The sequence below is a fragment of the Salminus brasiliensis genome, chromosome 21 (assembly GCF_030463535.1).
Source record: "Salminus brasiliensis chromosome 21, fSalBra1.hap2, whole genome shotgun sequence".
NCBI classification, from domain to species: domain Eukaryota; kingdom Metazoa; phylum Chordata; class Actinopteri; order Characiformes; family Bryconidae; genus Salminus; species Salminus brasiliensis.
The window spans coordinates 11,722,317-11,736,798 of NC_132898.1; the positions used below are offsets into that span (position 1 = coordinate 11,722,317).

Sequence of the window (14,482 nt, forward strand, 5' to 3'; positions counted from 1 at the left end):
TATAAAGTGGTGCAATTGTGTGATGCTTTAGGCATACAACCAACGCTATCTGGTGGGCAATAGTCTTCGATGATGTGTTAGCAACATTAGTCCCATTGCTCCAATGCAATAGTAAAGACCCAAACTTCAGACACCAAGCATGTCTTGGATGATTGACTACATGTGGTGTAATGGAGAATACTGCCTTACTGAGAATGCTGAGACAGAGAAAATGCAAAAAAATGAGTTACATAATAAAATAAAATTTGTATAATGTGCCTAAATACTCATTAATACCAGCCATTATGCTAATAGGAACAGAACCTTATGCTAAAACACTTTACATAACATGCATAACAGTCTTATACAAAATATTTTAAATGTTTTCTGGTTAAAAGCATTTCACAAAAGAATACCAATGAAAAATCAACGACAAATTGAAAAACGGGGGAAAACTATACATTTGAGTGAAACGAGTATTTCTTTGGATAAGGTGCGTAAGGCTTTGCACTGTTGACTTAGAGGGGTGTGGGGAAGATGCAGTAGGACTAAAGTAAATACAGACTAATTCAACACGGGTCAGTTTTAAACGCCAGCAGGGTTTCTAGCCTGTTGCCTCAGGCACAGGGCAGATCCATGCCAATTCAGCGGCATCTTCTAAAGCACAGGAAGACATTCTTGCTTCACAAGACTTTGTGGCTGAGAGCGGATTCAGTGGAATTTTGTATGACAAATGCCAAAGCTTCAGCTCATCTCACCAACAAACTGCAGTCACATTAAACATCCTGAACATGAAACATTGACTAATGGCCTCAATAGTTTGTCCTATGTACAGAATATTTACAAAATATATGAATATGATATTCCTTTAATGGTGAAAACATTTATTTACGTTAGATACACTTTTGCTGCAATGTCCCTTAAAACCTTGAATATGTAGTGTCATATACTGGATTTGAGTTTGATTTGCCATCAGTGTTTTCCCACCAGCTGTGTCTCTGATCTTTCTGACAGTCTTCATAGGTTTACAGCAGATTACATTCACAGATTATGGCAGGGATTAAGACGCACAAATACAAAGTCAGATATTTGTCCCACAAACAAAAGGACGGCCATGCTGGCCTTGTGGCTGCTGTCACATAAAGCACTGAACTGTGGATTCTCAATTCCTCATTCTCTTACTTTTTCTCTCTGTCATGTTAAAGTCCTTGTAACTCCGTTCTGCACTGTGTGACCATGTCGATTAGTACATTGACTTCTACTCCATTATAGTTGCTGAATGACTCATAGTAGACACTGTCTACATAATAAATGATTCATAGTAGACACTGAATAATTCTAATTGGACACTATTATTTATAGTTGTTACTGTGCAATAATTAGCAGATACTAAATCATTCTTAGTTGTTTTTAAATAATGTATTGTAGTGCACTGGAAAGTTCATAATAGGTACTAAATAATTAATAGTTGATATTAAATCATTTATAATAGATACTACATCATTAATAGAAGATATTGAATAATTCACACTAGATATTAAATACTTAATTATAGATACGGAATTATTCATAGAACATACTGAATATTGTGTAATAGTGTGTGTCATTTTATAGTAGCTACTGAATGATCCATAGTAATACTGAAACATGACTTAAGACTAAGTGAATAATATACCAGTAGAGTTAATGAAGTCACAGTATACAGCAGTGTTTCTGTGCAGATTGCTCACTCACACACACGTTGGAGACACAAACCTTAACTCCAGTAATGTCAACGTGTAACAAAAACACAGTGACATCATAACAGCTCTGAAAATATCCAGCTAAGGACGATTTGAGGGATCAAAGGTCAGAGTGTTAAAAGCTGGTCAGCTGTGGAAGATCATGTTGGTTTATAGCTTTTAAAACATCCTCTAGCTAATCCATTCCTAAGAGGCTGACTCAGCGAATAAGTCATTATGTATCAAAGCTGGTTGTGTGTAAATGTGACTGTTTTAGAGGTAAAACACATCACAATTTCTAGCTCTAAACACTTCATATGCCGACAAAAGAGTAACAAAGGTATTTTACAGGTCACTCAGGTACAGTAAGGTCACTCAACAACATAAATGAAGACAATGTGTAATCACAGATTTGTACCTACTGTACAGTCAAATCCTCCAAATTCATTTACAGACATCTTTATATTTGTACATGCCTACATTCAGATTCAGATTCATTCATATATTGTCACTTGGTTGTCAATTGTCAACTAAGACTGATGATTTACAAAGGTAATGCTGCCATATCAAATTAAATACAAATATAGAGCCATACACACATTCGGAGACAGCAACGCTAAGTGAATAAAATCAGGTTCACTTGTGGAATGTCATGTAGGGCTAAGAAAAACTTTGCACCTTAAACGGTTCCAACGGAAATTAATCTTTAAACTAGGAGCCATTATTATTATTACACATGTGCTAGGCACAAACACACATTCAGAGAGGTCTACACCAGAATGCTAGTTACCGCAGTGAATGAGTGACCCATTAATTTAGCTCCTAAACACACATATACCTACACACACACACACACACACACACACACACACACACTCACCTGGCCTGCTGTCCTCTTTATCAGACCTCATGCCCCCAACAGCTCCGGCTCCAATGGACGCCACTGTCAGGCCTGGTGTGTGTTCTCATAACCTCCACGCTTTACACACATGCATACACCCATACACACACACACACACACACACAAGTCTCTTACTCAGGCCAGAACTGGCTCCTCCCAGCCAGGTTACCAGGGAGGAGTTCCCTTGTGTAAGTCAGTATTTCTCTCTCTCTTTTTTTTACTCCACCTCTCTTTTTCTCTCCTTTATTATCTCTCTTGGTCTCTCTCTCTCACTCTCTCTTTCCCCTCCCCCTCTGCACCCCTCCAACCTGTTCTCTCTCTCTCTCACTCACTCCGCCCAGTTTCACAGTCACAGGGGTGGGGTTGAAGGGGTGTGTGGAGTTGACACCATTTTATCCCAGTCTTGTTCAAACACAAATACACACATACATACACACTGTGATGGGGGATGGTAGAATGGCCTTTGAAAGCTCAGGTGAGTTTGCAGGTGTATCACATTTCAGCAGCTCTCTTGCTCCACCCAATGGTCAGAAACCAAACACCACCAGGGGTGTAAACTCTTTGACCTCACAACAATTGAAATCAATTGTGATTCTTTAGGAATAGTTACATTTACATGCACACTGATGCACAGCTGTAGCTGTAAAATAGTTACAGCACTGGGAGAACCAAAATAAAACTAGAATGCTACTGGTACCTTAAAAGAGAGTATTATTTCAAAGATTAGCTCTAGACTCAGAGAGACCCAAAGTGGTAGAGTAGAACAGAAAAAGAGTACAATAAAATATAAAAAAAGTAGAAAGAACAGATCTACACAGAATACAGTATAAAATAATAAATATGTATTGAGTAGATCAGAGTAGAATTCAATAGAGGAACATGGAAGAAAATGCAAGCTATAGATTACAATAAATTATAGCTATTCGTTCATCTCAGTCACACAACCATATCAGTGATCATCTTCTGCTGAGTTCGTTGAAGCAATTGGAGCGCAGTCAAACTCAGAGGCAGAAGCTCTCAAAAACTCACACATTTCAGCTTGGGGGCGGAACATCTGTCAAACAGCGAAACCTGCATGATTTTGTGTGAAAGACCCATTCAACTTGTTAATTCAGTGAATGCTTTTACTGCAACTGCAGCACTAAACTGATGTAATTGGTCAGTTTGTTACCGCACTATGTGAAATGTCAGTTGCAGCTGTTATAAAGGAATAAAAATTCCTTTTGGGAAATGTTATTGTATATGTTTGTATATTGTTATATGTTTATTGGGACAGAGGTTGTACATTTTATATGTTTAGTAGGACAGAAGTTGTATGTTTATATTTAGTAGGACAGATGTTTAGTATAACCAAGGTTGTATTGTATATACTTAGTAGAATAGAGTTTGAATGCTATACATTTAGTAGGACAGAGGTTGTATGTTTTATATGATTATTGGGACAGAGGTTATATGTTGTATATGATTATTAGGACAGCGGTTGTATATTGTTATATGTTTAGTAGGACAAGTTATATGTTTTATATGATTAGTAGGATTTTCGTTGTATGTTGTTATATGTTTAGTAGGACAAAGGTCCTCTCAATCACAAAAATGGTAAAGCAGTCATACAGTGACATCAGATGAGAACCAAATATAGAACAGAATTTTCTCTATTCTTTATATAGAACCGAATAGAGTGCATGTTATTGAATATGACTATAACCATTTACAATTATTCACAACATCCTTAAATTGTTGTCCAGAAATGGCACCTTCAGATCAACACATTTTCAAACACCAAGATGCAACTTACTCTTCTCTCCCCACAAGTGTATGTTAAACTCTTTCTTTAACATTACCTTTTCTATTCTTTTCTATTTGCTAAAGTGAGTCAGTCAGTGTTGGGTAATGCTGGCAGACCCCACCACCATCCCCCACCCCCAGGCCGTGCTCCTCTGTACCCGTCTCTGCACTGCGGCCCGTGGGATGTGCTGTCAGATAAAGCGCCGGATGAGTGTGGAAGCCTTCAGAGAGCTAATAGCTAATAGAGCCGGGCTGATAGAGGCCTCTGGCGGCTCCCAGCTGAGTGGCAGAAGCTCAGATACAGCGAGCAGCAACACTCCAGAGCACTCAGGCCCTTAGCTCTGAATCATTACTGCTTTTCATCCAGAGAGGCCCAGGCTCAGAACAGCGAAGGCTACGATATATCTATACATGCTGCACACAAACCACTTAGGCTGCTCAGTCCCAAGCAAAGCACTCCAATATACATCCACAACATATTATTTTCAGTCTGAACTCAAAAGGCCTGTATGAATGTAAGCGAGGCATCTGAGGACAGCTGTTGTCTGTGTGAGTGAATGTGGCCTTCATCAACGTCAACAGAAATGCTTCGTTCATAGCTATTAGTCAAGCAGCGATGTGAATATTATAAAAAAGGTCTAAAAAAAAGTCTAAACACTGTTTTTTCTATAATGTTCTATAATGTCCAGATGGTCATTTTGATTAACCAATTAATAGTAAATCGAATCTCTGATTAAAGAAATAATTGTTAGTTGCAGTCCTGTAAGGAATAGACAAACAGAACAGAACCGAGGAGTAGATAAACTACAATTCTATAAAAAGCAACTGAACAATACAGAATAATGTGGATCTAAATTATGTAGAATAACGCTGTGCAGAACTAAAAAAATTAAACTGAATGAATACAGAAGAAAGGAACAATACAGAACTGAAAAGAACTGATGTAGCACAATACAGCACAAACCGACAATATAATAAAGAAAAGAATTAAATGATATAGAATACAAGAAATCTGAATAATATGCATAATAATACAATGATAGGACAGAACTGAAGGCTTTACATCCACCATACACAACAGAGTAAAATTGAATGAAGCAATACAAAATAAAAGTAGGATAAAATAGAACTATATAAAATAGATTGAAACAGAACAGACTAATATTGGAAATAAATGGAGAAGAAGAATAAAGCAAAACAAATTAAAAGTAGGACAACACAGAACAACACAGAATAGAGCAGAAGAAAACAGACTAAACTGGAAAAGAATGAAGTAGTATACAATAGAATGGAGTAGAATAAAACAGATTTATGTAGAACAGAAGAAAACGAGCACAATTAAGAGTTGGGGGGAGATGCAGAATTCTAAAAACAGAATACACAATGCAGTATAATAAAATAGAAATGTGTCATATAGATATATAGAAGGATATATGTTATAATTAAATAGAATAGGCTAGAAAATAGATACAAAAAGATGAATAAACCCAGACTTAATGCTCAGAGCTTGTGAAGTGTGTATAAGTGTCCTTACAGGCACTGCTGCTGTGTGTTGCTGTCTTTGAAAAAGAGATAAAGATTGTGATTAAGGGTGACAGTGCTGGGCACTGTGAGGGAAAGCCACAGCCGATAATAAGAGTCATTATAGACAGAAAATGAGACTCTTAAAACAAGACCTATAGATTGTGCTGAATGGCTGTGTGATTAATGCACTTTAGAATATCTCTGTGAATGTGACGAGAGATTCTAGAGGATTGTGTGTGTGTGTGTGTGTGTGTGTGTGTGTGTGTGTGTGTGTGTGTGTGTGAGTGAGTGTGTGTGTGTGTGTGTGTGTGTGGGGGGGGGGGGGGGGGATACATATGGAAATGAATTGTTGCCAGCTAAATGTTACAGTTATACTGCTACTGCTAGTCGTGTGCAACCATGAGGGAATTTGGCTTAATTGAGTGTCTCTGAATAAGACTCCAGTTAAGCTTGTAGCTGTGTGTTGTGTGTGAGGAGGACACATCACATGCATTCGAGTTAAACATGATCTTTTGTACAGAGGAACCAGTCAGAAACCATGAGCATGCTTTAGCATTTAAAGACACTACAGGTAGGGCTGTCGTGGTAAAAGAATTAACCCTGCAGCGGTTTAGGGTGGCTCAACATTGCGATCTGCAGTTTTACCACCAGTCGTTGTATATGAACTCAATTTCCCAGACTCCTCTGCTTGCTCACGTGACCACTCCGGCCAATCGGGACAAAGCTTCCTTAGCTCCGCTGCTTAACCTCTCCCTACGCAATGACTCTTTGCACCGTAATGCCGACCTTCCCCGGTTTATCTCCTGTAAGTTTGTTGTTCTATGGTTATCAGAGCTCCAGTTGTACCTCTCGCCTGTTTACGGGTTTGATTTTGAATCAACACCTTTTCAATAAACTTTCATAATGCAGTAAACGTGACTGCACGTATCTGTCTCGTTACAAACAGCGTAAGTAGAGTTGCGTAAGCTGCGCACGAAGAAAAACATGTTCCAGAATTATGCCCAACCGCACCGGTTGCTTGCCATGCCCTGTGGTTTGCTTGTTAATAGTGCGATATTGTGAAAGTGCTGTTATCGCGACAGCCCTAACTACAGGACAGCACTAATAAAGCATGATTATTCCAAGTCATTAAATACTGAATTGTTGAACCAATCATAAATAAGAAGCACCTCTGAAATGCAAATGACTTCCTAGAAATCCATATAATGTGCTGCGCTAAGCTGTGTTAATGCTAAACTAACACCGATGCAAATAACGTTTTGTACTAGATAACACAAATATTTTAATGTGTGTATGACTTTTTATACAATTTATGTATGACTGTAAATATGTTGCATATGTTTTATCTGAAAAGACATTTACATATTTTTCATATTTTTTGCACATTTAAATTGCAACTGGTTTCACAAAGCACCAGAAAGAGTTCTACTATGGCTAAAGAATTTTTTGGGAGGCTTATAACCATTTTTCTACGAGTAGTTTTACAGTGACCCTTTTAGCAGAGGTGTTGGGCTGCCAAAAAACTGACCAATATGTGCCTCCAGTTGACCTAGAATGATTTTTTCCCCTGTCGAAACAGGCCCATTGGAAATCAGTAAAGGATTGTCTGATTCCAAACTATGTTGGTAGTTGGTCTGACATGACTTCAGCACAGCTTCTAAAGGACTATCGAATTATAGTGCTCACTTGGTAGTATCTACACCACAGAGAAAAAAACAACAACAAAATGATTACTATATACATATATTAAACTATATATTACATTATAGTATTACTATAGTTTTTACAGCGTTAAAACAGAACAAACAACAAAAAAGTTTTTTGGTTCCCACAAATATTTTTTTTTTATCCCTCTATGAAGGTGTAAAGATCTATCTGAAGGTGGCTGTACTTGACCTCAGCTGTTAAAATTGCAAAATGAGGCCAGAGTAAATGTAACTTACTGGCTAACTATAAAGATGTGGTTTTGCTTGTATAATTTATTTTAGACTGGATGTTAAAAGTTAGAAAATAAGGTCAGGTTTCAGGCAGAAAGGCTGTGGGTGGAGAGAGATTTTCAGTTGTCCCCAGATATGTTTTCTTGTTATGAGGTCACAGCTGGCTCTTAAACACTAGCCACAGTATACTCTTCAGACTTTAAACTAGAATGCACTATTGGGTAATACATACTGCATTTTACACAAATACAGAACAAGACAACCAATTAACATGCACTTTAGTACACTCCACAAATCCACAAACTTCAAGGTTGTTTTCTGCATACCCTTAAGAATCACAGCTGCTTGAGTAATATCCTACCTTTATCCAGCGAGGAGTCCGGAGTGCCAAAATCCATGAGGCTGGACATATCCGTCTGAAAGCAGATATCAGACACCACCGCCTTCTGTCTGTGGTGGACCACTGGATCTGCATAGAGAGAAAGCATACATTTACTCAGAGACCTGCAACACCATTATCACAGCATTAAGTAGCATCACACTGGTGAAGTTCGGAAAAAAAAAACATCTGATTACCATCTGTGTATTCCTGTATTTTCCTTAATAAACACTTTTATTCCAAAGATCTTTTCCCCAAAGATACTGAATTTCAGTAATATATATTGTATTGATAATACTGTATTGCAAGTAAATATCTAAATATTTACATTTTGGCAATATAGATGCACCTCATGTCACTGTTAATGAAATTGGTGAACCTGGTGCTTGTCCTGAATCCCTCAGCACTACAGTGGCTCTGCTGCTTTCGGAAGCTAAACATCAACATCAAAAACTTCAACTTGAACCTAATCTTTTCTAAACCAGAGTACATTTAGAGTACATTTACAGTCCCAAATACAACAAGATACTTCTATGTTTGTGAATGTTCTGTGACATCTGTTGGCATACATTTAATTACAGCATTTAAGTCAAGTCAAGTCAGATTTATTTGTATAGCGCTTTTTACAACTGTTGTCGTCACAAAGAAGCTTTACATAATTAGTACTTAATAAAGGACAGAGACAGAGAAGAAAGAAGAAATAACATGAAGGACTCCCCGTGAGCAAGCCAAACGGCGACAGTGGCAAGGAAAAACTCCCTCAAAGCTGGAGGAAGAAACCTTGGGAGGAACCAAGACTCACAAGGGGGACCCATCCTCCTCTGGTCAGAACTATTTAAACATTAATGATAAAAATGACTAAACCAGATACAACAAAAAGTTAATCCTGTGATGGGGTATATTTGCACTCCTAAAAGTACTAGGGCCCCCTACTGTTTCTGGCAGGCGACTGAAAAACCAGTTCTGGTTCAGTTAGTTTCAGTCATTTTTACCAGTATCTCGGGCAGAGATTAAGGTTACCTTGCCCAACACCAAAGCTTCCTAGTATCGGGCTCTGGAGCAGTGGAATAATGCAGCTCCATCCAATACCTTTGGAGTGAGTTGGCTTGGTGTTTTTGATCCAGAACTTATCATCCAACATTGGTATCTGACATCACTTATGCTCTCGTGCCTGAATGTAATCAAACCCACACAACAAATTTCCAACTTAATGTAGAAAGCAGTGTAGTGTAGTGCAGAAGTTTTCTCAAAAGAGTAGAGGCTGTAAAAAACTTCCTATTTACACTCTGGATTACAAAAGAAACTTGGACACACTGTACGTTGTATATATTTTTATTCTGTTTTATTAATATTGTTTTTTTCCTTACTATTCTTTAGCAGACTCCGTACAGGCTGTGCAGCTTTGACATTTTCCTCCCCCAGAGTGCTGAATGTTGGGATAGAGCCGTCCTCCTCCGGGCAGGAGGTGTGAGAGGGCTAAATCATGTGAGTCACTGCAGGCTTCTTCCATCTATTACCGTTAAACTGTAATTAACTCTGTTACAATGACACATAGCAGAAAACGCAGCACATCCACTGAATGGCCTTCATAAGCAAATACTCATCCTCCAACACCCGCGGCCCACGCGGCAGCCGCAATCAGCGCCGCATTGACTGTGACAAGTAGCAATTTCATTTAGGAAGCAGAACAGTGCTCAGAATGATGATGATTTTCTTTCTTTAGATTTTTTTTCCCCTATAGAATGCTGGGGTAAGATGAGGATGCTAGCGGGGTGCGGCCTGTGGAGATAAGAGCAGTCTTTCGCTAAGAACTTCACCAATCATCCATCATCTGCAGTGCGTTCTGTAAGGATTCTCACAGCATTAATGCCACCAGAGACCAGCACGCACACTCCCACTACATCACACGGGACAGAACAAGGGCGGGATACGGCCATGTCAGCAAGCTGCACAGCAGACACCATTAATAAACGCAACCGAAAATTGGCACCATATGTTGCTCCGACGTCAAATCCTCCACAATATTACTGTCTGTTCTGGCAACACACACTTTAGCACTAACCCTTATAAAATTAACATGTTTTCTTATATGTTGTAAGTGTATTTCAATGAGTGGTATGTACTGTGAAATTTCATTTTCATGCAATTAATCGAACTGTATTTGCCAGTGTAGTAGCGTGCAAGCAGAAATTTGTTTTCTTTTTCATATTATGATCGTTTTAAAGTTGAGCCAATTTTAAGAGACAGGTCGTAAGTCATCTAAGTTTAGCTAATTAAGGCGAAATGTATATAGTTAGTCACCTACCTATGTGTTTTATCAAACTGAGGTGCCTGCTAATAGGCCACAGTGACCCACCGCTATGTTCAACAGCAGGGAAAACCTCCTAAATTATCTTTTTTCAGCTTGAAATGTAATGTGACTTTCTCTAGACTGATCCCAACATTAGGGAAAGACACCTGATTGCCTTTGTTCATACTTTGTTCAAAAGCTTTACACTATGGACACAAATAAATCAATGAATAAAGGCAGAAACCAAAAAAGTGAAATGAGGAAATAAAAATCCAAGGTATACATACATACATAAATAAAAAATATAACTAATATTTGTATATTGTTTCTTTTGATTTTATGTACCTTAATGTACCTTAGGTGCCCATGACCCTGTTACCGGTTCACCGGTTGTCCTTTCTTGGACCACTTTTGGTAGGCACTGACCTCTGTATTCCAGAAAAAAACACAAGCCCTGCCTGATGCTTTGGAGATGTTCTGACCCAGTTGTCTAGCCATCACAATTTGGCCTTGCATTTTTTCCTGCTTTAAACACATCATCTTCAACTGGTGCTAATGTTATTGCTGATCAGTATATATATATAATGTATATATAGTATAGTATATAAATATATAATGATGTGTGGGAATCAAGAATCTCTATATTACAACAGAGACAGACAGAGAGAGAGAGAGTCTCTGAGGCTCTTTGTGGAGAGACAGTGGAAGCCCGTCAATTATTGTAAGTTTTGATGGGCAATCCGCGGACAGCCCTCGTCATTTTCCACATCGTTATGTGAGGTGGCGTCAGCTGCTCTCTCCCAGCACTTCTGCCTCCAGCCACTTTTCATGGCTGACTGCATACCTGAGCTCCAGCCTCTAATTGAAGTATCTGCTGCAGCAGTGCAGTTTTTAAAGTGCCCTTTCCACAACGACACTGCTGCGCTTAAAGGGACAGAAAAAGATTATTAACACAGTTCCCCCTCCTTACTCCAAATGTAGTCAGTAAGTCATGACGTGTTTGGTGTCTGAAGTTTGCTTCTTTTCATGAGGCTTATGTACCTATCAAGTAATGGAAACTAATGATCACTGATTAGAATTTGTGCAATGTGCATGCACACTTCAATATTATATTGATAAAATAGAAACAGTGTCCAAAAAAAAGAAAACAAACACATTTTGCTACACCTGTTGTACACATGCCTTCTGATCTCCTACAGCAGTCCCGCTGTAGTCCTTAAAGTTTGATTTTCTGGTTTAAACGTAAAGGTGCACGTATCACAGGTTTATCACAGGTTTTCATTCATTTTGCCATTTTGTTTTTTACAAAATTACATACATTAAATATCTGCCATTCTTGAGTAATCTTCCACACAGCTGACATATTTACAAAGAGCGCCTCGCGCCTCGCCATTTGGACTGCGTCATTAAAAGACACCATTGTTCGCTATACATTATTCTGTCTTTTCACTTATTGATAATTTCGGTTGACAAATATTTGGTGACTCTGTAGTTCCAAGTCCCAAAATCATCCACTGATCACAGTTTGGATGTTAATACCTGTCAATCATCAATTGAATGTCACAGCCTATTTGAGTGTTATTGCTGACCATGTGCATCCCTTCATAACCACTATTAACCTACCTTCTAATAGCTATTCCCTTAGAAAATGCACTTTGTCACAAACTGTTTGCATGAACATGATAATGAGTTATTCAGTGGCTTTTCCAGTCATCTGAATCCATTAGAACACCTTTGGCATGTGGTAGAACAGGGGATTTGCAGCATGAATGTGCTCCAAAGAAATCTGCAGGATGCATTTCATGAATCATGTCAACAGGGACCAGAAACCTGAATGTTTGCAACTTTGGTAGAAACCATGCAACGTTGAATTAATTGTTTTGAGAGCAGAGTGAAATAAGTGAGTGTAGAGCTTAAGGGACTGTAAAAGGAAGTGTTACCAATTTGATTGCCTCATATCTCCAGAACTAAAGGAGCTGATCAATTTTTTGGGGGTTTCCCCCCATGAATGTGATCCTGCCACTTTCCACACTTGCTTATCTACCCGTCAGCTCAGCTATTATGATTTGCCTACATTTGAAATGCACATGAGGACCAGTGCGGTAGTTGGCAAATTTGTTCCATCTTCCCATCTTCAATTTCTCTGTTCCTGTCATTCTTTCTACCTTCTCTGTCCTTCCATTTTTCTCCTTGTCCCACGGTCTCGGGTTACAGGCTCTGAGGGGCCTCTAGAAGAAATACATTTTTGGCCGAGTGGAGGCAATAATATCCCTGTTGTGCCGTGGTATCGTTTTCCAGGGCAGGTCGCTGGTGACCACAGCAAGAAAAAAAAAGGACGAAAATAAAAATGAAATGGTATTGGTCTTTCTGTGTGGGTGGGTGCCTTTTTTCTCCTTCTTCTCCCGCAGATAGCTGCAGGAACGTGATATTGATTGAAGGTTCTTCTCGTTTAAAAAAAAAAAAAGCTCCCCGTTTCTTTCAGAGCCTTTCACACTCTGCTGCTCTCTCTGAGCCTTGATAGAAAGACCTGCCCTGGTTAATACATACTGATGAGAGGCTATATAAATGAAAATTGGGGACGGTTTGTTGGAACTTATCAAATCTAACCGAGCAGGTATTTGTGTATGGATAATTGTGAGTAATGGAGTGCAATGATAGAGAAGGGCAGGGCATTATTCAGCGCAGAATGTAATTTGGGCTGTTTCGTAACAGGCGGTGCACTCTGCTACACCGGCAGTCATTAAGCGGAATGGGGAGAGGGCACGCTCATTACCAAAACGTTTTTCAGCGCTAATAAATAAGACACTGGCCAGACCTGACCAATGGGTCATGGCCTGCTTGAAAGTGTTTGTCAATTGTGTTGATTCACAGGTATTACTCCACGTTGACATTATTATTATTTTTGATTCAGACTTTCTGTCTCTTCCAAAGGACCACCTGCACCCCCATGTTTTATTAAGGGCAGAAAAACAAAAAGAAAAGGGTAGAGGAAAAAGTTTATATCACACAGCGGTGTGTAGCACTGCTGGTATTCAGAAATGATCTCCAACAATCACTCAATGGCTCATGCTACTAAGGTTAGCTATGTCCTAACGTGTTACATCATGTAGTTAATCACTGTGTGTTAAAAGCACCCTGTGTTAAACCCAGTCAGTATTAACAGTACTAACATTTATTTGTAATACCTCTTTGTGTATAACTAAATGACTGTGATTTATAACCATTAAGTATGTCAGTGCATTATAATGGCATCAGTGTGCAACCTTCAGGACCCCCAATGCTTTAAAAACAGTTTAAAATTTGTCTGTACTTTTAGTAGTTTTTTATTTATTTAAACAATCTGCAAATGTGACAATACTACTCTACAATACTAATTCATCACATTTTTCAACTACCATGCAGAAATTAGTTTTTTTGGTATGTAGATAGATACATACAAACAAACGCTAAGAACTGAAGGCCTAAATGCATCAGAGTAACCACCAACATATTTAGGAAGTGACCGAAGGGACAAGCAAACAACGTCATCACTGGAATAGTAAGGAAGTCCTGGAATAGTATTTCAAAATACCATTTTTCTTCATAAACATTACCTTTAGCTCACCCCTCATTTTTCAGTAAAACAAACAAAACTAAATATTCAACACTTTTTAGACATTTTGTATATGTTCATTACATTTCTTAAGTCAGACAAAAAAAAGTTTAATTCACCATTGAAAATGTAAAATATATTTTTCCAGTATTATTGCTGCAGGCCAAGCTCTGAAATTCTACTAGAAGATATTAGCATCATCATAAAGCTTTTTCCAGTTAGGTTCTGACATTTATTGTCGGAACTAAAGATCTAGGAGTAGCGGTCCCGCTTCAGCAGAAAAGAGTAAGACGTTTTCCTTTAAATTATACTTTTTTTTTTATAATTCCTGACAACACTGAAGGAAACTGCTCTAAAACACAGTGCTTCACTGA

The 14,482-nt window shown here is 38.5% G+C and overlaps 1 protein-coding gene and 1 long non-coding RNA gene across 3 annotated transcripts in view; one reads left to right on the top strand and one right to left on the bottom strand.

Moving 5' to 3' along the window:
* LOC140542678 (kazrin-like) overlaps nucleotides 1-14,482 on the bottom strand; it is a 264,173-nt gene that overhangs the window by 36,872 nt on the left and 212,819 nt on the right. For both annotated transcript variants that reach the window (XM_072665519.1, XM_072665520.1), the window contains exon 5: nucleotides 8,209-8,316. In XM_072665519.1, coding sequence (XP_072521620.1) covers nucleotides 8,209-8,316 — 108 coding nt within the window. The remainder of the gene's footprint in view (nucleotides 1-8,208; nucleotides 8,317-14,482) is intronic.
* On the top strand, nucleotides 6,633-10,792 carry LOC140542679 (uncharacterized). Its single transcript, XR_011978151.1, has 3 exons — nucleotides 6,633-6,715; nucleotides 9,604-9,711; nucleotides 9,950-10,792. It is a non-coding gene; the product is annotated as an uncharacterized lncRNA (long non-coding RNA).